Source organism: Aotus nancymaae, unplaced genomic scaffold (genome assembly GCF_030222135.1).
Source record: "Aotus nancymaae isolate 86718 unplaced genomic scaffold, 86718_ANA_hifiasm-v0.15.2.pri h1tg000025l, whole genome shotgun sequence".
NCBI lineage: Eukaryota > Metazoa > Chordata > Mammalia > Primates > Aotidae > Aotus > Aotus nancymaae.
This window is the reverse complement of record NW_026988438.1, coordinates 37845410-37868157: the sequence shown is the minus strand read 5'-3', so window position 1 is coordinate 37868157 and position 22748 is coordinate 37845410. Positions and strand designations below refer to the sequence as shown.

The 22748-nt window shown below is 43.1% G+C and overlaps 1 protein-coding gene across 1 annotated transcript in view; it reads right to left on the bottom strand.

The window, feature by feature from the left end:
* Positions 1-22025, bottom strand: part of RAPGEF5 (Rap guanine nucleotide exchange factor 5) — a 251137-nt gene extending 229112 nt beyond the window's left edge. Inside the window, exon 1 of the mRNA XM_064380549.1 lies at positions 21701-22025. Coding sequence (XP_064236619.1) covers positions 21701-21931 — 231 coding nt within the window. The 5' untranslated portion in view covers positions 21932-22025. The remainder of the gene's footprint in view (positions 1-21700) is intronic.
* Positions 22026-22748: the final 723 nt, after the last annotated feature.

Below are 22748 nucleotides of genomic sequence, written 5' to 3'. Positions count from 1 at the left end.
CTCTTGTTTGCAGTTAAGACCCCTGACTGATTCAGGCCCAAATCCAATTACAAAGAAGAGTGTTATGTGAAAACAAAAGCCTCCATTGTATCCTGCCCCAATAGCAAGTCAATTACCTGAGGAACACTACGAAGAGGCAATGGGTGGGGGTAGGCAGGGACATGCATGCTTACACGAGCCAAATCCTTGCCTTACACGGTGGGAGTCAAGAGGACTTGAAAAATTTATGAAAGCAAGAAACAGTGGTGTTCATTATTCTTCTCGATTTCAGTGAGGCAAGTGGATTTCATGTGTTCAGCTACACACGTTCACAGTTTTCTACCAGAGTCTACTCTGACAAGCAGCTATGAGTATCTTTAAGCCACCATTCCCTGGACTTCACACACGTAGAAATTTAAGAACTGGGAAAGGGAGAGGTCGATAAAGGGAATAAACTCTCTCCATTATATCCAGTCAGTTCCCTCTCTTCCCACAAGAGCTATCTTCTACCTCATCTTTCAGCACCTAACCCAAGGCTGGGCTTGAGGACAGCTGGCACCATGCTGACTGGGCAATGAGGGTGGAGACCTGGCACTGGGCATATGCAGCCTGAAGACAAGGTGGGGCGGGTGGGGCAGCTACTTCCATTTCCCTGGAGGCCACAAACCATATCAACTCTGGGGTGGGGGACATACAGAATGGTCAAACTGCCATCTAGTTCTCCTTCCCTGAGCCGAAACAAGAAACAAACAAACAAAAACCCACGAAACTCCAAAAACTGTCCTAGAGGCAAATACCACCATTTAGTCATTTCAAAAGCAACTCCTTTCCTTCTCTGTCATATAAGGTAACTTACACAACTGAGACAGCTTTTCATACAAACACGCAAACAACCACACTCAGAATTTCTTAAATTAGGAGTCTTGGAAATCTAAGAGACTTTCTGCATAGAACAGACAACCTTTGGTTATATTTCTGACACAGTTCTAGTCCTCTCAACACCAGAATCCTATTTTGCATTCTGGTTGATTTTTAGTTTTTTTGTTAAAACAGAAAAGAAATTACTGAATCCTAGCATCCCTTCCTTCCCAGCTCCCAGACTTCTTATTCCCAATGCCTCCATCTTAGAATGAGCCCTCAAGCCCTATCACCTGGGCAACAATCCCTAAGTGACTTCCCTGCCTCAACCTCCCCTTTCTCCACTCTGTACACTCTTTAGAAAGACACCAATCTGGCCAGGCGTGGTTGTTCACGCCTGTAATCCCAGCACTTTGGGAGGCCAAGGCAGGCAGATCACGAGGTCGGGAGATCGAGACCATCCTGGCCAACATGGTGAAACTCCATCTCTACTAAAAATACAAAAAAAAGTAGCTGGACATGGTGGTGCATGGCTGTAGTCCCAGCTATTCAGGAGGCTGAGGCAGGAGAATTGCTTGAACCCAGGAGGCAAAGACTGCAGTGAGTTGAGATACCGCCACTGTACTACAGCCTGGTGACAGTGCAAAACTCCGTCTCAAAAAAAAAAAAAGAAAGAGACCAATCTTTCTAAAGAAATGGTTTTGTCAACTGATGATGATTGCCACCTTACATCTGTTACATCATGTCCACCTAGTCTCACCTTTATTCTGTCCCCAAACCATATACCTATTACATGAAGTGGTTCCAAAATGCTCATGTGAGGCACAATAAGAAGGGCAATGTAGGAAGCTTTTTTATAAAATGAAATTACTTAATTATGAAGCATAGTCTTTTATTCTGGTGGTATAGAAACAGGCTATACACTACTGGGAGAAGACTGAACTTAAGCAAAATAAATAAATTAATTATCCATTATTTATGTTAGACAGTGGTAGAGGAATAGGGCATGGAGAGGAGGTTGATGTTGCAATTTTAAGTACAGTGGCCAAGGGGTCTTCAGACACTCAGCTAGGAAGGGGTCCGCAGAGAAACTCCAACCAGCCTGTGCACTGTGAGGCGTGCACAGTGGGGTGGAGCCACAGATGTTCCTGCCATTTGCAGCAGGGAGGAGCCTGGCCCCTCCTCTTCCTGGGTGGAACCTGAGATTCAATCTGCCAGGGTGGAAGTACACAAGCAGAACTCTGGCTTTGCAGAGTCCCTGTTTCCCTTTTCACCCAATAAACCCTGTCCTCCTCACCTTTCAAATTGTCTGTGAGGCTAATTTTTCATGGCTGTGTGACAAGGACCCCCATCTTTAGCTGAACTAAGGAAAGAGTCCTACAATCGTCTCTTGGGGAGAATAGCCTTTGAGCAGACAGGTGAATGGGTATCTGGAGAAAGACAGCTTCTGACTGAGAAAACAAGTGCACAGTGCTGAGGTGGTGTAACTGCCCAATGTGTCCATCTTGCCAGCTGCCCAGATAGAGCCGATGTGTCAAGACAGGGGAACTGCAATTCAGAAAGAGTATAATACATGTCTAGCTGGCTAAATGGGATACCAGAATTCTATTATTACTCATACCAGCCTCCCTGAAAATAAAGGCTAGACTTTTTCAAAGATAGTTTGACGAGCAGGGGCTAGGGTATGGGTGCTGCTGGTTTGGTCGGGGATGTGATCGCAATCATAGGGGTGTGGAAAGTGGTCCTCTGGTGCTGACACCACTTCTGGCTGGGGGGAATCACAGGACCTGTTGTCAAGCGTTGTGGGTCCAAGTGGGGCCGTCAGGTCATCAGAAATGCACAAGTTTTAAAAGACATCTTAAAAGACCAATCTTACGTTCTATAATAGTGATGTTATTTACAGGAGTAATTGAGAAAGTTGCAAATCTTGTGATCTCCAACATGACTGATAATTGGTTAACTATACCTACATCTTAGCAGAATTCAGGACCCTCTCATAATCCTAAACTTGTGGCCTTTTAGTAGTTTGATAAAGGCAGTTTAGTTTTGGGAAGAGCTGTTACCATTTAAACTATAAACTAAATTTCTCCCAAAGTTAGAGTGGCCCACGGCCAGGAATGGCCAAGGGCAGGCTGGAGGTTAAAGACAAGATAGAGTTGGTTAGGTCAGATCTCTTTCACTGTCAAAATTTTCCCACTGTTACAACCTTTACAAAGGCGGTTTCAGCGGGACCATGCCCAGCATGATGGGCAAAGCCAGTGGGGAGTACAGCAGTGCAAGAGGACAATACCATGGCTCTTAGATCTGAGGAAGAGACTGTCTTTTGTTTATAAGCACATAGTTTGCAATGTTACCACACCACTCACATTTACATCTAACGTAAAATATGTCAGAAATCTCTGGCCAAATCAAAGTACCTATACGCAACCTTTGTTGCCTAATAACTAACCCTGATTGTCATTTTATACTTGGCTTTGTTCTTTTCATACTGTAGCAACAAGTTTAATTTTTGAGATCAAAGAACTGTCAGTAGCATAATTGCTCAGTAAAAGTATTTTTAGCAAGTCTTCATTAGGAAGATACTTACCAGCTGCATTTCATTTGAACTAGAGGATCTATTCTACTGCTGAAAGATTGCTTTCATTTCTTCCTTGAGGTCTCAAAGACCACATAAGCCTATTTCTTAGAGCTGCAACCCAAAGTATTAGTTTATATGTTATGCAGCACATAAAATAAGTCAGATACCAACCTTACCAAGGTAATGTAGCTCTAAACGTGGTGCACAGACAACTCCCAGCTCTTAAATCACCTCCACACTGAAGTTTTGCTCTCATTCCAAGTTTAGAGAGGCAGAGCCTATACCTTTGCACTCCCTAGGGTATTTTCTGTTCTAATATTGTAGTTATTATATTATGTATGTTAGAATTCGTACAATTTCATAAAACTAAATCATAATACAATCAACATGATTACCTTCCCCACTGGACCTGAGTAGCTAAGGACTGGGATGATTCCTTTAGTCATTTGTGTATTCTAAATGTTCAATGACTAATGTAGACATTCCTAATATTTGTGCTTCTTTTATCCTTCAAGATTCCTGGGAGGATGACACTTAAATGAGTCCCTCAAATGAGTGAGACCAGGTAACATGCTTTGACCAGTGAAATATGAGCAAAAGTCACCTTGGCCAGAGCATTTAAAAGCCCATGTGCAATTCTCCATTATTTCTTCATATGCTGCGTGCATTGTGGAGGAAGATGGTGACAGGGAAACATACATGCAGAGCTGCCGTTACAGTCCGTAGCTAGTCAGACATAAGCAGGGCAGGCAAGGCATCCCCCCGCTGCCGCCCCCCGCCCTGCGCCCCCACCACCAGGAATGTCAGAAGACCATCAGATGAGGATCAGGCATTTGTTAACTGTCTCTCCAAAATAATAATTGATCAGAGCCAGTGCCAGTGAAAAGCAGTCTCCCAATAACTAGAAAAACCCTGAAGCTAGTGATCAGCACCTTTCAGATAAGATCTTAGGAGCTGGGTGAGTGGGCTCAAGCATGCACACTAAGAGGCAAAATGATGGAGTTTAACTGGTTTATGACCTTATGGGAACACTTGACTGCTAAGGGAAGAACGCCTCAAGTGAGCATGCCTACAACTTCAGTAAACACACCGCATGCTCCCCTCCCACGGGAGCAGGTGACTGCAGACACTCCACCCCAGGGGAAGAATCAGGGAAGAAAGGACACAACTTCCCAGAAGCCAACATATAAAACCACAAGTCAGAAGTCAAACCATGTACCTGGTCTCTCAAGTCACCCACTTGGCCCTCTTCTAAGTGTATTTTACTTCCTTTCATTCCTGCTCTAATACTTTTCTATAAACCTTCATTCCTGCTCTAAAACTTGCTTCAGTCTCTCACTCTGCCTTATGCCACTCAGTCAAATTCTTTCTTCTGAGGAGGCAAGAATTGAGGTTGCTGAAGACCTGTACAGATTCACAGCCAGTAACACAGCCACATAGAAGATAGCTCCCCTGGAGAGCACTCAGATCCAAAATGTTTTAGTTAGAAATAAACTGTTGTGTTAAACTACAAAGATTTTGGTGGTGCTTTTTTGTTACTGCAGCAAAACCTAGACGATCCTGATGGACACATCAGAGAGTAGATGAATGATACAGATTTTAGAAGGAAGAAAAGATACCCAGAAAGGCAAAAGAGGGTGACTGCATCAGACGGCAGTCTGGGATGTGAGGGACAGGTGGGGCCTGCAGTGCAAGAAACAATTAACAAAATCATTAATCCACTTTCTTTTGTCTTGTGTTTAACCTTATATGGCCACAGCTATTGTAACTGTTTAAGTAGAAGCTTCTACATTTATTACAGTCATTAAGAAATGAAACTGGTTTTGAATTTCACAATTTCACTGCTTACCTGAGCAATACCTTCTTGTATGGATCCTTTGACCAAGGCAGAGGTCCCTATTTAAAGCAGGTAGTTTTGAAACTGTTTTGCTAATCAGCAATCAACACATTTGCAACTCTCCACCCGCTAAAGCAGACCAGGTGGATGGTTACTCAAGCCTTTGCAACAGTTCACCTTCTCACAGGAAGTGGGGAATGTGAGAACATAAAGATTCTTTAAAAAAATTAATAGATTGGTTGGAGTGAGGGCTTCTCTGACAATTTTAATATGCAGAGGTGTGCTTCAGTCATCCAAACTCCTGAAAAGGGCATCAAGCACCCTCTCCCACACTAAATGGAGCCCTCAGCTGGGGGCCAGGCAAACTGATGGTTTGGTGCCAGGATGAAGAAACAGGAGTGCTGTGCCGGGAAACAATGACAGCAAACAAGCAGCTGAGCTGATTCAGAGAAGAGAGGCTGGGAAAACAGCCCACCACAGAAGCCTCCAGCAAAAAAGCTCAGGAGAGGAGAATAAGACAACAGGAACCGAAAAGCCAAAGGAAACCCTACCCAAAGTGAAGATGGACAGCTCATCCAAGGGAAGTGAGGAGCTGAATCTTCATAAACCAGGGGGAAGGCTGATCAGAGACTTCTGAAGTCCAAACCAGAGAAGGAGATGGTAAGCACAGAAAGTGGACCTAGGTTTCTGAACAGGATAACTTCCTTTCCCAGCTAAGGGAATAGGGAGAATTTTCACTCTAGGCTGTAGGTGAAAAAAAGGTGGATTTGTGGGAACCATCCTCCCCCCAGGGTCTGAGGCTGGAAAAGGGATGCCTGCATGCCTGGGCCTCCCAGCCCCCACAGCCCCTCCTCCACACCAAGCTCCTCTTTGTTCCCTGACCAGGGCTTGGATTCTCTTCCCAGGGTCATTTGCACTAGAACCGCTCACCTCTTCCCTCTGCTCTGTTCCCACTAAGGTGATGCACAGCCATGGCCACTTCCTGGAAGCCTTCAACTAGGAAGGCTCTATCTCCTTCCTGGCAAATTTGGACTCCTGTCCTCTGTGCTTCCATTTGCTTGTCTTCTCCAGTTACCCAGCAACCAAGCTTTATTGGAGAAGTGACCAAAAAAAGAGAGAAAATGGAGCGAAACCAAAGGATTCATATACTTGAACTCATGCCACTGATTGCCTCAATTGTACGAGGTCATCCCTTGACTCCCTCGCATGTCCATATTTTCTGACATATAAGAAAACCCAGTGTATTAGTCTGTTTTCACACTGCTGATAAAGACATACCCAGGACTGGGCAATTTACAAAAGAAAGAGGTTTAATGGACTTGTTCCATGTGGCTGGGGAGGACTCACAGTCATAGCGGAAGGTAAAAGGCATGTCTCACATGGCAGCAAACAAGAGAAAAGAGCTTGTGCAGGGAAATTCCCCTTTTTAAAACTATCAGATCTCACAAGACTTAGTCACTATTAGGAGAACAGCACAGGAAAGACTTGCACCATGATTCAATTATCTCCCACTGGGTTCCTCTCACAATACATGGGAATTCAAGATGAGATTTGGGTGCGAACACACCCAAACCATATCATTCTGCCCCAGCCCCTCCCAAATGTCTATGGCTTTTCCAGGGGCATGTGCAAGCTGTCAGTGGATCTACCATTCTGGGGTCTGGAGGACAATGGTCCTCTTCTCACAACTCCATTAGGTGGTGCCCCAGTAGGGACCCTGTGTGGGGGCTCCAACCCCACATTTCCCTTCCACACTGCCCTAGCAGAAGTTCTCCATGAGGGCCCCACCCCTACAGCAAACCTCTGCCTGGGCATCCAGGCATTTCCATATATCTTCTGAAATCTAGGCACAGGTTCCCAAACCCCAATTCTTGACTTCTGTGCATTTGTAGGCTCAACACCACGTGGAAGCTGCCAAGGCTTGGGTCTTCCACCATCTGAAGCCACAGCCTGAACTCTATGTTGGTCCCTTTCAGCCATGGCTAGAGCATTTGGGACACAGGACACGATGTCCCTAGGCTGCACACAATACGAGGACCCTGGGCCCAGCCCACGAGACCACTTTTTCCTCCTAGGCCTCTGGGCCTGTGATGGGAGGGGCTGCCGAAACGGTCTCTGACATGCCCTGGAGACATTTTCCCCATTGTCTTGGGGATTAATATTCGGCTTCTCATAACTTATGCAAATTTCTGCAGCTGGCTTGAATTTCTCCTCAGAAAATGGGATTTTCTTTTCTATCACATTGTCAGACTGCAAATTTTCCAACTTTTATGCTCTGCTTCCCTTATAAAACTGAATGCCTTTAAGAGCACCCAAGTCACATCCTGAATGCTTTGCTACTTAGAAATTTCTTGCACCAGATACCCTAAATCATCTCTCTCAAGTTCAAAGTTCCACAAATCTCTAGGTCAGGGGCAAAATGCCACCAGTCTCTTTGCTAACACATGGCAAGAGTCACCTTTACTCCAGTTCCCAACACATTACTCATCTCCATCTGAGACCACCTCACCTTGGACTTTATTGTTTTATCAGCATCTTGGGCAAAGCCATTCAACAAGCCTCTAGGAAGTTCTAAACTTTCCCACACTTCTGAGCCCTGCAAACTGTTTCAATCTCTGCCTGTTACCCAGTTCCAAAGTCGCTTTCACATTTTCACGTATCTTTTCAGCAGTCTCCACACTCTACTGGTACCAATTTACTGTATTAGTCCGTTTTCATGCTACTAATAAAGACATACCCAAGACTGGGCAATTTACAAAAGAGAGGTTTAATGAACTTACAGTCCATGTGGCTGGAGAGGCCTCAGAATTATGGAAGAAGGTGAAAGGCACGTTTCACATTGTGGTAGACAAGGGAAAAGAGTTTTTGCAGGGAAACTCCCCTTTTTAAAACCATTGGAACTCATGAAACTTATTCACTATCACAAGAACAGCACAGGAAAGACCTGCCCCCATGATTCAGTTACCTCCCACCAGGGTCCTCCCACAAAGCATGGGAATTCAAGATGAGATTTGGGTGGGGACACAGCCAAACCACATCACCCAGAAAGAGGGGGAAAAAGTTCCAGGGTTGATTTTTCCTCTTAGAGAACTTTTCTTCTACCTAAAGAATTGTAACAACAGAAAATTTGAGACTGGGTGCTTGTTTTGTCTTTATATATTTCGTTTATTAAGACAAGGTATTAAGATGTTGGTACCCAACCTTTACCAACCCAATATTATTTATAAAAGCAATGAAATAGTTTCAACCCAGCATGACATTTCAATATAAAAGAACTAATAAACACACAGAATTGGTATGAGTATGTGTGTTGCTCCTGCTTCGTGGTGAGATTACTGTAGAACATGATCTGGTTGAGCCCCCAAACCATGAAAAATCTGTTTTATCTCACCAACGAGCCATTGCTGGAACCTGTGGGCAAAGGAACTGAAGCTGTGATTATCCTATTCAACTATTTGTTACTTCATGAATGTAGTTTTGGCAGGCATTTCAGAACATATTCAATATACTGTGACAAAATTTAGCAAGATCAAAGTCTCACATAAAGGTTTTATCATTCCTGTGTATAAGCTGACAATGCAGAGGGTGTCTGGGAAAAAAAGGCAGGAGCAGAAAAAACACTGCTAGGTAACTGCAGGGAAGGAATGCCAGTTCCTCATATAATAGCTTCTCCAATTCCAAACCCTAGCCACCCAAGTTTATGTATAGAAATGGCACTTGATTCACATTCAAGCAGTCCTAGCTTCTGACCAGAGGTCCAGGGACCCCTCAGGACCCTCTACAGTTAAGCCCAGCTTCACTTTCAAGGCCAGACCTTCCCTTGCCTCTCCCTCTATCCTCCACCCAAAGATGGATTGGGCCTCTGCCTTGCCATCATCCTTGCCAGTGCCCACTCTGTTCATGAGTTTCTTCTCATGATGGTGACACCTCCCACTGTCACATCTTCTAGCATGTCTCTTACTAGGTCCCCTCCATCCATCAAGGGTCCTCTAGAAAAGAGCCTATCAAAGATGTGTGGGCAAGGTTAAGAGGTCCCAGGAGATGCTATAGCACAAAGGGACCAGTCAGGACAAGTCTTGAACAGTCCAAGGCCTGGGGGCTGAGCTGAGACACAGCTGTATTGGAGGCTGGAGAGAGCTGATGTGATTGAGGTGGGACTACCCAGGGGGAGCTGCTGTTATAGGTGGTCACAGACATTGCAAACACCACAGAGAACAAGAGAGCAAGTAGGAAGAATAGATACTCCTGGCCTCTTACTCCTCCTGACCTCCCACTGACTAAACCCAAACCTAAGCCAGAGGACAACAGAGTCCTGGTGATGCATATCCATAACAGCAGTCTCCATGGCGCAGACTAGAACAGGGAAGGGCAGAGAGGACTCAGGATGGACAAACAGAATAACCAGCATAGCTGCCGTGGGCCCTGATGCTCCAAATACTCCTCCCTTTTTTCTTTTCTTTTTTTTTTTTTTTAACTTGCAGTTACTCTGTAGAAACCACCAAAGGGGAGTTTCCAAAATCATTCATTCAATAAAGTTCTTATAGTCAGAGTCCTCTATTTGGGTCTGGCCTTCATCATGGAGGTGGTAAACGGTCAGGCAGACTCCTGACCTAGGCAATGTTCTGATGATGAAGGTCACCACACTTTGGAGGCCTTAGCACCAGTGCTACTAAGTGTGGTCTGTGGATGCAGCAATAGCATACCCTGAAACTTGATAAAAATGCAGATTACTGGGTCCTGTCCATGAGCTGTTGAATCAAAGTCTCTAAGGCTGAGGCCCTGGAATATGTGTTTTAACAAGCCTTCCAGGGATTCTGATGCAGGTTCCAGTTTGAGAGGTTCTGCTTTAGCCTCACCTTTCACCACAGCCTGAGACTAACCTCTCAGAGACCCTGGACTGAGAAGACGAGCCTAAGGGGATCCTGACTCTTAACTTCCTCACGATGACCTTCAGCAGGATACCAATTGTGAAGCCTCAGCTTCCTTACTTAATTTCTACCAATATAACCAGTAAGATCTTTTTTAGCTCTTCAGAGAGATTGACCCCGGAATCCCTCAGATCTGTAATTTCGGGTGCTGATGATGATGAGAGCAATGACAACAGCAGCAGCTCACCCTCACTGAGCATCCTGTATGTAACCAGGTGGGCACCGCCTATGCTTCAGACAGTGAGGCTGCGGCATATAGAAAAGCTCAGTAACTTGCTTTTGAGTCTATAAGAGAAAAAAAAAAGACTTTATTCCAGTTATGAAAAGAGTGAAGTAAGAATGTATGTGAAAGCACTTGGTGAAGGTAAAGCATTATAGAAATGACTGACAACAGTGAACACACAACTACAGATGGGCTTTTTTAAGCTCTGACTTCATTTGAGATACTGAAGGTAGATTAGAATATGTCTAGGCAGTTTTTTTTTTTTTTTTTGAGAGTTATGTTCCAAGAATAGTGGGAAATTTGAATGCTTTGACATTAGCCAAAAGAAGAGAAAACCACCTGGAAAGATCTCTGACAGACACATAGGGTTGCTGCTACTAAGTGCTCTTCTGACATCTCTCCCAGAATTCTGTTTATGGCCAAACAAACCATTTAATCTTCTAGAAACAGATTTATAGATATGTTCTTTTTACTCTTTTGATATGACAGATTCTTGATTTAATTAGATTCCTTTCCCATTTTCAAATGCTCCCTCTACTAATGCATTAACTTCTCCCTCCCCAACTAAAGAGATGTGGTTTATATTAAAGACCCATCTTTCCATTTGTCTAAGGTCTGCCCCAAAGTGTCCTACCGGTTGAGTTGACATCTAAACACAGAACACTGCTTGGACCTTGGCCAGACAAGGGACAAGAAATAAAACTTGATTTCCTATCCCACCATTGGTTCCCATGATAGAATACTGGTATTCCATTTTAGAGACAGACTCAGAGAGGTTATCTGATTTACTCCAGGTCACGCAGCCCTTAAGTGATAAACTCATTTTAAAAATGTTCTATTAAACTACAGCCAAACTGCATTTTAACAGATTGAAACAGGTATCATACTTCCCCTAATCTCCAAAAGTTATTATTATATCCTCTTCTCTACTTAAAAAAAATTTTTTGCAAAGATTTCTTTGCAAAGATTTTTTTGCAAAGATTACCTACGTACAAATTCACAGCACAATATAATGAGTCAAACACTTGCAGTGTTTGTTTATTACAGTCAACATTTAGAGTGTCAGAGCAAGCAGAAGTGATAAGCTGTTCACTTCCCTCAACAGTAACAAGAGAGAGTAAAATAAATTTACAGTCAGCACCGAAGTCCTAAGCATTAGGCAATCACAAGTATTTGCATGTACACCTCATAACAGCTGCAGGTAAATGATTTGACAAGGTCAAATTCAACTGAGCCACAAAACCACCAATAGGACTGAGTTTAAGTTGCTAGACCAGTTGGGAAAAAATACAGGAAGACAACCAGCTAGAATGCAAAACCCCTGCTTTTCAGAATTGTAACTTTAGTAAAGGTTTGTTTTGCCTTGTTAGAAATCCTGGATGATATTTTCTCTACAGATAATACAAATAGTACAAAATGAAAAGGATTTTATAAGCAAGAAGTCAATGTCCCATGAACAAAGCAGATGAATACAAAACAGATTAACTGAATCATAGAAGGTAAGATCTGCCAACTCACTACACAAATTACAGTGACTCAGAGGCATGTCTAAATCCAATCTCATTTAGTTATATTCATGGTTCTCAGTTTTAGGAAATTTATATGGAAAGCTTAACTTTTAAATTTTGCTTTCCTAAAAAAAAAATCTGTAAGGAAACTGATAATAAATTATGTATACAGACAGATACACACACACACATATATATATTAACCATCCCCCCCACTTAGAATTTTGGTTTCTTCTACCTTAAACATTACTCTAAGGCTACTAATGCTTTTGGTAGGAAAAAATTTAAATTTATTCTCTCTTGACATTTAAATCATTACCTAAGCAATATCATCATTCATTTAGATTGTTAATATAATCTTAATTTACATTTTTCACACTTCATAAATAAATTGGGATTGTTTGTATGCACCACATCAAGGCTGTGATTTACTATGATATTTCTATAAACTATGCAGCTATTTTTTAAAATGAAAGCATGGCTTACCATAATTCCTTTATTCAAAGGCACCAATAATTTTAAGATATACAATCAACTTAATACCAGCTTTAAAGAGAGAAAAACAGTAAGTTCTTCAAATGATCACAGCAACCATAAGATACATCTCAACTTTGAAAGTGTCAAGATGAAAAAAAAAGAGACTCTAATCAAAGGCATACATTAATTATCTTGTTTAAAGAGAGAATGCAGAAGAAGTGTTAGATTATATAACATGGAGTCAGACTTCTTGGGATCGAATTTGGCTCCTTCTCTTATTGGGTAATCTTAGGCAACTCAACCTATGTCTCATTTTTTTCTTTGGAAAAAGACCATGAGACCGTCTGCGACGTAAGATTGTTGTTACCAGGACTAAATGAGTTACTGTTCTTTAAGTACTTCAAACAACCTCATATGATAAATGTTATATTAAGATTTGTTAAATATTAATAGTCATCATCATTATCAGTACCACCACCTATCAGGACTTACTGAAGCATTTGCTAGATTCGGAGGGAAATGATTTTCAATTCAACAAACTAGTAAAATATTTCAACTCAAAAAAAAAAATTACTAGCAACTGAATGAGTACTTACATCAAATTTTTAGAGGAAAAGCAGAGAAAAGGTAAAATAATTACAAAACCATGATGCTGCTCTCTGGAAGGCAAGTTAGGGAAGTACCTTCTAAACAGGGGTCTTGTGGCCCAGGCTTCAGAATATCTACAAGCCCTCTGAAATGAGATGCAAAATTATGTCTGCATGTGCATTTCTTTAGCAGTGCTGTCTTTTGATTGTTAAAAAGGCCTGGAATCCCTCCAAAAAACAAAAACAATTAAGAGTAATTCCCTTCAGGTAACCATAACGCATTAAAAGGTAAAAATACAAAAATTTAATTAAAAGATACTGTGTATTCTCGATGATTTTATTCTGTTGTAAATAGGTTCAGTTACTTTGACAGGTGTGTGTACTTTCAACTTCCTAATCTAAAGTTGCTTAAATATCAAGCATGTTACTATCAGAAACATAAATCCTGAGTTACAAGAAACTCATTCTCCCTCTTCCAGTTTTCCACACAGGCCAGAAAAGGAGCTCGCGTGTTTTATAAATCTCCAAGTAGATGTGTACTATGGAGCTGAGAAAACAATGACTTCTAGGACAAGTCATCCCAAACCTACATGTTTCTTGTACAATGGCTGGTACTGCTTGCTGGGAGATGACTGATAACGACTCAGCTCAAGCCATGGCCAAAGCTTCTGAATAAAGACTGATCCTTTCTTATGAAGATAAAGAGTACACTGGTGGTTACCAGAGGTCAGGAAGGGTAGTGGGGAGGAGGGGATGAAGAGAGTTTGATTAACAAGTACAAATATACACTTAGATATAAGTAATGGACTGGCTGTAGTGGCTCACGCCTATAATCCCAACACTTTGGGAGGGCGAGGCATGTAGATCACATGAAGCAAGGAATTCTAGACCGGCCTGGCCAACATGGCAAAACCCCATCTCTACTGAAAATAAAAAAATTAGCCAGGTGTGGTGGCACACACCTCCCTCGGAAGGAGGTTGAGACATGAGAATTGCTTGAACCTGGCAGGTGGACGTTGCATGAGCCAAGATGGTGCCACTGCACTCCAGCCTGGGTGGAAGAGCAAGACTCTGTCTCAAAAAAAAAAGTAATAGATCCAGTGTTCCATAGATGAGTAGGGGCCCGGAGTAGAGGCTCACGTCTGTAATCCCAGCACTTTGGGAAGCCAAGGCAGGCAGATCACTTGAGGTTAGGAGTTCAAGACCAGCCCGGCCAACTAAAACCCTGTCTCTACTAAAAATACAAAAATTAGCCAGTTGTGGCAGTAATCCCAGCTACTCAGGAGGCTGGCAGGAGAATTGCTTGAATCCAAGACGTAGAGGTTGCAGTGAGCTGAGATCCCAATACATTCCGACCTGGGTGATAAAGTGATACTGTATCTCAGAAAAAGAAAGAAAAAAAAATAAGGTGACTATAATTTAATGTTAATTAATCGTGCATTTCATTTCAAAGTAGGTTCAAGAGAAAAATTTGAATGTTCCTAGTGTAAAGATAAATATTAAGGTGATGAATATCCCAATGACCCTTGATTATATGAATGTATCAAATTATCACATGTACCCTGAAAATATGTATCAATAAAAATAAATAAGTAAATGACTGATCCTGGAAGCCATTACTAAAGACAGTGGAAAAAGAATGAGCTGTGCTTTGCACTAAGACTTGAAATGTTTCCTGCACCCACTGTTCCAATACACGATATGCTGTTATCCTTTCCAAGTCTTAAACAACATGATATTGCAGATAGGCTATAGTCTTTGAAATCAGGTAGTCCTGGGCTCCATTCTTTCTCTGCTATTTTCTAGCTGCTTAGCCATGGGAAGGCTGTTACACTCTGGACTGTAATTTCCTCATAGGTGAAAATACCTCCTCCCTTCAGGGGACTATGGAGGCTTCAATCTGAAGAAGACCTGCCACAGTGGCATCTGTGGATTTTCCTTTGTCCATACCCATTAACGAATGACTTACCATAACAATGATTTGCTACAAAAATTAAGTCATTGATTTTAACTATTTTATCTTCATATAAAATCTTATGATTTCTCACAAACGACTTCCAGATCACATATCATTACTGGAAGTATCTGTACTCCTAACAAAGATTGTTATGCAATATTGAGGAAAAAAATCACAAGTGCTCAAAGTCATGACGAGTGTCTTATTTCCTACCTTTCCATCTATTGTTAGCTACACAAGTTGCCAATTACTGCCACATCAATTTAAGAGACAGTGCAAGGATGAAGTGAAGCCTACTTCTTATGGTAACAGTATTTAGACACCACCTAAAATACTCACTATATGTTAGGATATCATGTGCTTTTAAAATATAGAATCCGACATTGCATACGAAAGCAAAAATGTTTGTGTCTAGATTTCTATAAATATGTCCATGAAAGTCCATTTGCCTAGAGTAAGCATCCTGCCAGGGAAATAACTATTTAAGTTCCAAAGTACTCAACACTTTATATTATCTCTATTCTTAGAAAACCTTATCCACTGTGTATGTCATTACAGGGGAAGAAACTGAGGCTCAGAGAGGTCGGAGAATAACTCATGCAAAGATATCAACAGACAGCACTGAGATTCAAACGCACTCTGAAGCCACAGCCTGTGTCTTTTCCTGGGATCTAATTATGTAACTGAAGTGCGGTAGGTAGGGGTTAGGGGGATAGGAAGAAATAAGTAAAGTATCAACTTGCCATTGAGTTCCTTTGCTTTAATTCACATGAAATTAAATGAATCTACAGTTTCTTTTCCTTCTTCCCAAATAAATATTTCGAAGTTGGCATCCACAGAGTTTCATTTTATCTGTAGCCATAGCTAACATGGTTTTACACCAAGGATCAGGATAGTAGTTTGTCAGTAAGCAGAGGCAGCGAAGTCAGTATTTCTCATATAAGTTCAGAATGTGTCCCTCATATCTGATCTGACTCACCTTTCCTGGCAGATGCATGCCTCCCTTAATGGCCTTTATCTTCTGGCTACCATAAGCAGATGAGAACAAACTAAGCTGGGCAAATTCACAAGGTTTTTGAATTGACCTTGATCAAGTGAGCATGGCTGACTTTGCTTATGACACATGGATGCTGTTTTGTTTTGTTTTTTACTGTTTTGGTTGTTTTGTTTTGCTTTGTAGAGACACAGTCTTGCTTTGTTGCCCAGGCTGGTCTTGAGCTATTTTTAATTTAAGTAAATATTAGTTACTTTTCAACTATAACCACTATGCTTCTCCCCACTCCTCCTAAATCCAAGAGGTCAATAATAAGCTTCTGTGTGTCAAATAAAAGTTTAAAGTCTGGCATTATCTGACATTTATTAACCTCTCTCAGAATGGTAAGATAATATCAGCAAGTACTATAAGGCTATGATAGTTTAGAGTCAATAGATCCTTTGCCCTCCCAATGCATTTGAGGAAAACTAAATTCAGAGCATGGATTTGGCTCTATGGAAACAGTATACCTAGATGCAAACCTCCCTTCTGGCACACACTCTGTAACCTTGGGCAAATTATATCTGCATTTCAGTTTCTTCATCTGTAGAACGCAAATAACAGCATCTAACTCACAGGCTTATAGTAAGAGTTGAAGTTTATATGAGAACATGAATGGTACATAATTAAGTGCTACCATATGTTAGCCATTGATTTCAATTTAAATACAAAGAATAAATGGCACGCTCTGCCTGTAAAATAGGTGCCTAAAATGGCAATAAATTGGGCATACTTGTATATAACTTGGATCAGTATGTATTTCTCAATCAACAAAGTCAAGTTTCTAGCAGAGGAGGGTACTGAGTCATAGCTAAAGCACTCCAGCTTGGACAAAGGGAAAGGGATACTTTGCTCCTTTTTGAGAGGGAATCATCTTGGCAAAGAAACTGTAAAAGAAAAAGAGAGAACTTCATTCAGGGGCTACCAGCTGTTCTTCCCAGTTTCTCAGTTTTGAAGAGCACTGGCCATAGGAACCCTTGTTAGTGAAGGGTGGTTAAAGAGAATTAGGCCCTTTTGATGTCCAATCCAAAAGCTGGGAATCACTGAAGGTCTTTGGTGAGCAATTTGGCACAGTTGGTGAATCATTCTGGCTGCTGTAAATGAAACAGATTTCAAGATGGTGAAGACAGTGGCAGAGGCTGCAGAAAACATCACAGCAGCCAAAGACCAAAATAAGTCAGTCTCAGCATTTTGACAGTATATATAGAAAAAGGGAATAGCTGTTATCAGTTCTTTTATTAGGGGAAAAATATCAGTTTTAGAAACAACCTGATGAGAAATATTTAAACAGAAACAAAACAGTAAGGTAGAAGGCTTAAGACCAAGGGAAAAATAATGCAACCACTAAGAGAGGCAAAAGATGGAGAAATGAATGGTTGTTTAAAAAAAAAATCAGTGCTCCTTGGAAAAACGGATGATTTCAGGGTTTCAGGTCTGGAGCAGCAGAGTATGGACAAGATACACTTAGAATATCTTATGCCAGAAAAGTAAGAAAGGTATTTGAGTTTACTGGGGCCATTTAAAAACTATACAGGAGACAAGGACAAGCCAAGCACCAAAAAGGATATTGACTGCAATGGACAGAAACAAATACATTAAGATTCATAAGTCATTAATGACACTTAAAAAGAAAAACTGACTGGTTCTAACTGGAGGTGGTTAAAGCACCAAACCATTAGTCTGATAGCTGATAAAAGGAAAAAAAATAAGACTTTCCCCTGTCTATCCTGCATATTGTGAATTTCAGGAGACCTAAATAATTTGTGAGGGAAAGTTCTTGATAGACAGAATTCTAATTAATAAATGCAAGAAGAATGATGGATTTAGATCATCACCATTTTGCAACCGCTAATGAAAAGGATCTAGGCTACAACCATCTATGATGCTAAAATCATTAAGTAGAAGGTGTACAGGTAAGTGACACTATCCAAACTCACAAATCAATCTTACCATCTCAAAAAGAGATATTCGGACATTCTGTGTCTCACAATGTGATGTGAGAGGTTTTACACAGCACCATCTATGAAGGTTACATGCCTTTGAACCTGAATCTAATCAAGCCTCTATATCTAACTGCCAGGTTACAAGAAACAGAGATAGAGGAACAAGTTAAACAGCACCACAAGGAATCAGTCTAGACAGTAGGATATTCTATTGCACAAATGACCCACTCTCTTCTGCAAATCAATGGCATGAAAAAGGGGAGGGGAAGCTGTTATAAAATAAAATAGATTTAAAATCCTAACAACTAAAAACAGTATGTGGATCTTGTTTAGCTCCTGGTTCCACCAATCATAAGTAAAAAGACATCTTTGAGAAAATTTGAATATGGGAATATTTTTTAATTATTGCTAATAGTTTAGGTGTGAAAAAGGCAAAGTTTTGCTGTTGTTTTTAATATCCTTAACAGGATGAAAACTGAAACATTTGTGAGTAAGACAACATGATGTATAGGATTTTGTTTTAAAATACACTAGCCCCTACAAAAATGTAGGGAGGGTGAAAATAAATGAAATAAGACTGGCAAAATGCTAATAACTGTTGAAGCACAGGTGTTCATTATACCATTCTCTCATCATCTGTGTTATACAATTAAAAAAATTAAAGGGTTTTGTCAGGAACTCAAGTTGTGCATTACCTTGCTACTGATTTCTAAGAGGTAGTTAGGGCCCTCCCACAATGCACAACTTAAGTCTTTCTCTCATTTGTCCTAAAGAGGTGCAAAGAGTCTTAACCAGTATGCATGCTGAACACAGCTAGAAGTGACTGAACTGAGGAACCAAGGAACTCAAGTATATTAACCAAATGACGATTTGATTTTTTCCTAGTAAGTTATAGCCTACAACATAGTGAAACCCCCAGTCTTTAAAAGAAATAGGGAAAACAAAATAGCTAGGCATGGTGGTGGGTGTCTATATCCCAGCCACTCAGGAGGCTGAGGTGGGAAGACTGCTTCAGCCCAGAAGGTCAAGGGTACAGTGAGCTGTGATCGCACCACTGAACTCCAGCCTAGGTGACAGAGCAAAACCTGGTCTCAAAAAAAAAAAAAGCCTACAATGCACCTGGGTTAAGCAACACAACCCACAAAGAGCTTTGTTAATGTCAGTTGATGTCAGATTGAGATTGTCCAGGTTTGTGGGAGCCCAAGGCAGCATGGACAAGGACCGCACATATGCCTAAATCAGATCTTGGTCAATACAGGAGTTGAAAACTCAACCAACTTATGTAATGCACAAAGCTGCGTCTTTACTCGTGATAATGGATTTCTGTTAACTTATCCCTGGAGTCACACAGCTCCAGTGTAAAGGTATGGCCCATGAGACACAAAGCTGGTCTACAAAAAGAACCAAGCCATGATTTGTTTGTATTAGCATCACTACCCAGTCCAAGGTGGTTAACCAGACAATCTCAGATGCTAACAAGTCACCAACGAACCAGTCTGGTACATATTCTACCTGTATCTCTCTTTCTTTCAAACCCCTTGTGTTACAGACTGTTATGTTTATGCACCCTACAAAATTCTTATGTTGAAGCCCTAACCCCCAATGTGATATTATTTGGAGATGAGGCTTTTGATAATTATTTAGGGTTAGACTAGGTCATGACGGTGGGGCCCTCATGATGGGATTAGTGGCCTTATGAGAAGAGAGAGCCCAAGGGAAAACCATGCCAGGATATACGAGAAAGTGGTCATCTGCAGGCCAGGAAGAGAGCCCTCACCAGAAACTAAATCAGCCTACACATTGATCTCGGGCTTCCCAGCCTCCTGAACTGTGAGAAAATAAATTTCTGTTGTTTAAGCCACCCAGTCTATGCTATTTTGTTATGACAGTCTGAGCTGCCTAAGACAAGTACATATTTCACTTGTTTTTCTCCTCCTTTCAACCCCCTTCCTATCCTCTTCCTGGGGAAGATTCCAAAATCACAAAAGTGGTTCCTAGGCAGCAGAAAAGGGAAATAAATAGTCTAAAAGTATGGGTTTCCAACACTGGAAAAATTGACAATCAATCTTTCTCCAATAAAAAACTGGTCATGCACTTATGAAATGTGTTTGGAAAGTTCCAAAAAGAAGTAATACAGTATTAGAATCAAAAAAGGTTAATAAAACATACATTATTTGAGGTAACCACATTCAGAGTAATTAAAAATAAAAGTAAATAGGTATATTGACAAGGTATACAACATCATCCCAGGCAGCAAGAAACATGAGTTTGAACACAATTGAATACTATAGATCTATTTATACAGAAACCCTCAGCAATTCTTGTCACAGATTGCCTGCCGGCCCCCATGTCTTCAGTATTCTGTGCCATGAAAAAGTAACTGTCAAGGATAACAGGAACACAATTTGACCTACTTTTCCCTACATTCCTGCAAAGTCTTTAACTCCGGTTCTTGTTTATCTCACCACCACATCTTGGGACACATTTCCTCACTTACTTTGCACACAATCCTACATGCCACATGTTAAGGTCACTTGTGGGCAATTCCTAAACTCTCTGGGTCACTGACTTTAAGAATGTCCCATCACACCCAGAAAATCCTCAGAAAATCTTCTGAGATGGACCTGGGATGGACCATTTTCCATCTGAGATGGAAAAAGTCTAGGAAAAGAGGAATGTAGCCTGGAGAAACTGAAGACCTACATCAGTTCAGACCCTTCCCTACCCCAAAGGAGGACGTATCAAAATAAGCAGCTCTCCCTCACTCTCAAGTTTACACAAACCTATCTCTGAAAGAGCTAGAAGTCTCCCAGTAAGGTCTTCTAAGACAGACAAGACTGCATTTCAAAAATTACAGCCAAACGGGAAAGAAACCTACATTGTTGCGGCTTCTCATTAAAGACTACTTAATAATAAATTTTTTAAAGATGTGTAGAACCCACTAAAGGTGCCACCAAGCCCTGGTGAGCGGGGAAATCTGCGTAAGTTAGCTCTGTGTCCTGAGGCCCTGGCAGAGCCTCCTAGGTGGCTTCCTAAAGATCCCAGGAAACAATCAGCAGACCTTTCCTGCTTCTCTTAAAAATACAAAACATGCCTGACCTGCTCAGGTCATTAGATGCACTTAGAACCCAATGAGGGACACTCCTTCACCAGGAAATCATATCTGAACACACTATCAGGAAGTCAATATTTAAGGTTCTTGGAGGTGTGCACCCTCCTGCTCAAGAGGATGTCCAAGAGTATTAAGTGCTGGAGACACTGGAACCCAGAAACTGGAAGCTCACCCAAGAGCTTCCGACTCCTGGGTCTCCCCCTCAACGGTGGAGGCCACCAAAACCAGTCCTGATGCCCAGAGCTTGCAACGGGACCTCCAAAACAAGCACACACATCTCATGCGTCCTGCAAACTGGGATGCCGCTCGTGGGGCCTGAAGCTTGCAGCTGCGACAGGGCTGGCTGGCTGTTGGACGCTGGACACCTGCAGCTTCCCCTCCGAGAAGAGGCAAACAGCTCTTCTTCCGCCGACGCCCGGTCCCGCAGCCTGAATCCGGGAGCCCTGGGGTTAAGTCAGGTGCAGCTTGGGCGGGGAGGGGTCGGGGGGGGGAACCGTCGCTCAAAGGGTGGCACCTCAAAACCCCGCCGTCCCGGGCCCCTCTTCAGCCGAGTCCGGCAGAAGGGTGTCCCTTCCGCCACCTCCCCAACTTCCAGGCGTCCCCCGCAGCGGCCCGGGAGGTGGGCGCGGGCTCCACGTGCGCGCCGCCCGTGCCCACTCGGCCAGGGCCGGGCCACTCACCCGGCCCCCGGCGGCGCTCCGCTTCCTCCGCAGCGTGAGCCCGCTCCGCAGCAGCGCGGGCAGGTCCCTCAGCCGCGGCCGCAGCGACGCCGGCGGCTGCTCGCGCTCGGGCTCCCGGGCGCTGGGGCTGCGGCGCAGGGCGCCGTCGGCCGCCACCACCGCCGCCGCAGTGGCCAGGGCCGGGCTCTCGCACGGCGGCTGCATCTTGACGGAGCCCACGGCCATCCTCATGCCCTGACGGCGCTGCGGCGCCGGGGGCTCCTCTCCACCGCGCTCGCCTCCGCGCGCAGTCCGCGCCTTCGCCAGGAAGCGAGAGGGCGCGACTGCGGCTCGGGCGCGGGGCGCGCTGCCAGCCGCTGCCCATTGGCGCGCGCCGCGGCCCCCGCGAGGCTCAGCCCCGCGCACCTCCCCTCGTCGCTCTTCCCCTCCCCTCCCCTCCCCGCCCAGGTGCGCCGGCCCCTCCCCGCCCCGTCCCGCCCGCCCTCTCGCCGGCGAGCTCCGCCTGGGACCTGGCCCCCTCGGATCTCCCACTCGGGACGCGGGAGGAAGACGGCACCTTGGGCGCCGGCTCCATCCACAGGTGCAGAATCCCCAGAATCTCCGCCAAGCCTGCTCTTCTGCCTTCTCCCCTGTCCCCCTGCCCCTTAAGTTGAAAGGTCCTGCTTCACTTCACTTTTCCGAATAGCTAGGGATTGACTTGGACTTCAAGTGTGTCGGGAAGTCGTCCGCCCTCCCGTGCCTTTTGCACAGCCTGGCCCCTCATCGTAATATTTACTCCTAGGAACTGCTTTGGCCAAGGAACTTCAAAACAGGCATGCTACAAGGCAAACACCACGAGGCAGAATTGCTTTGCGCTGACCCTTCTTGGCACACGCGTTCTTAAAGGACGAGGGGAGAAAACTTGTGTTGGTTATGATAGGTGTTGAGCAGAATAGCTGCAAGTCTGGTGACCCGAAGGTGAATCTCTGTTAGCATGTCAGAACCTGACCTTCCCTGAAAGCCCGCTGCTGTGATGAATGTGCTTGGTGAACTGTAAAGGCCTGCCGTG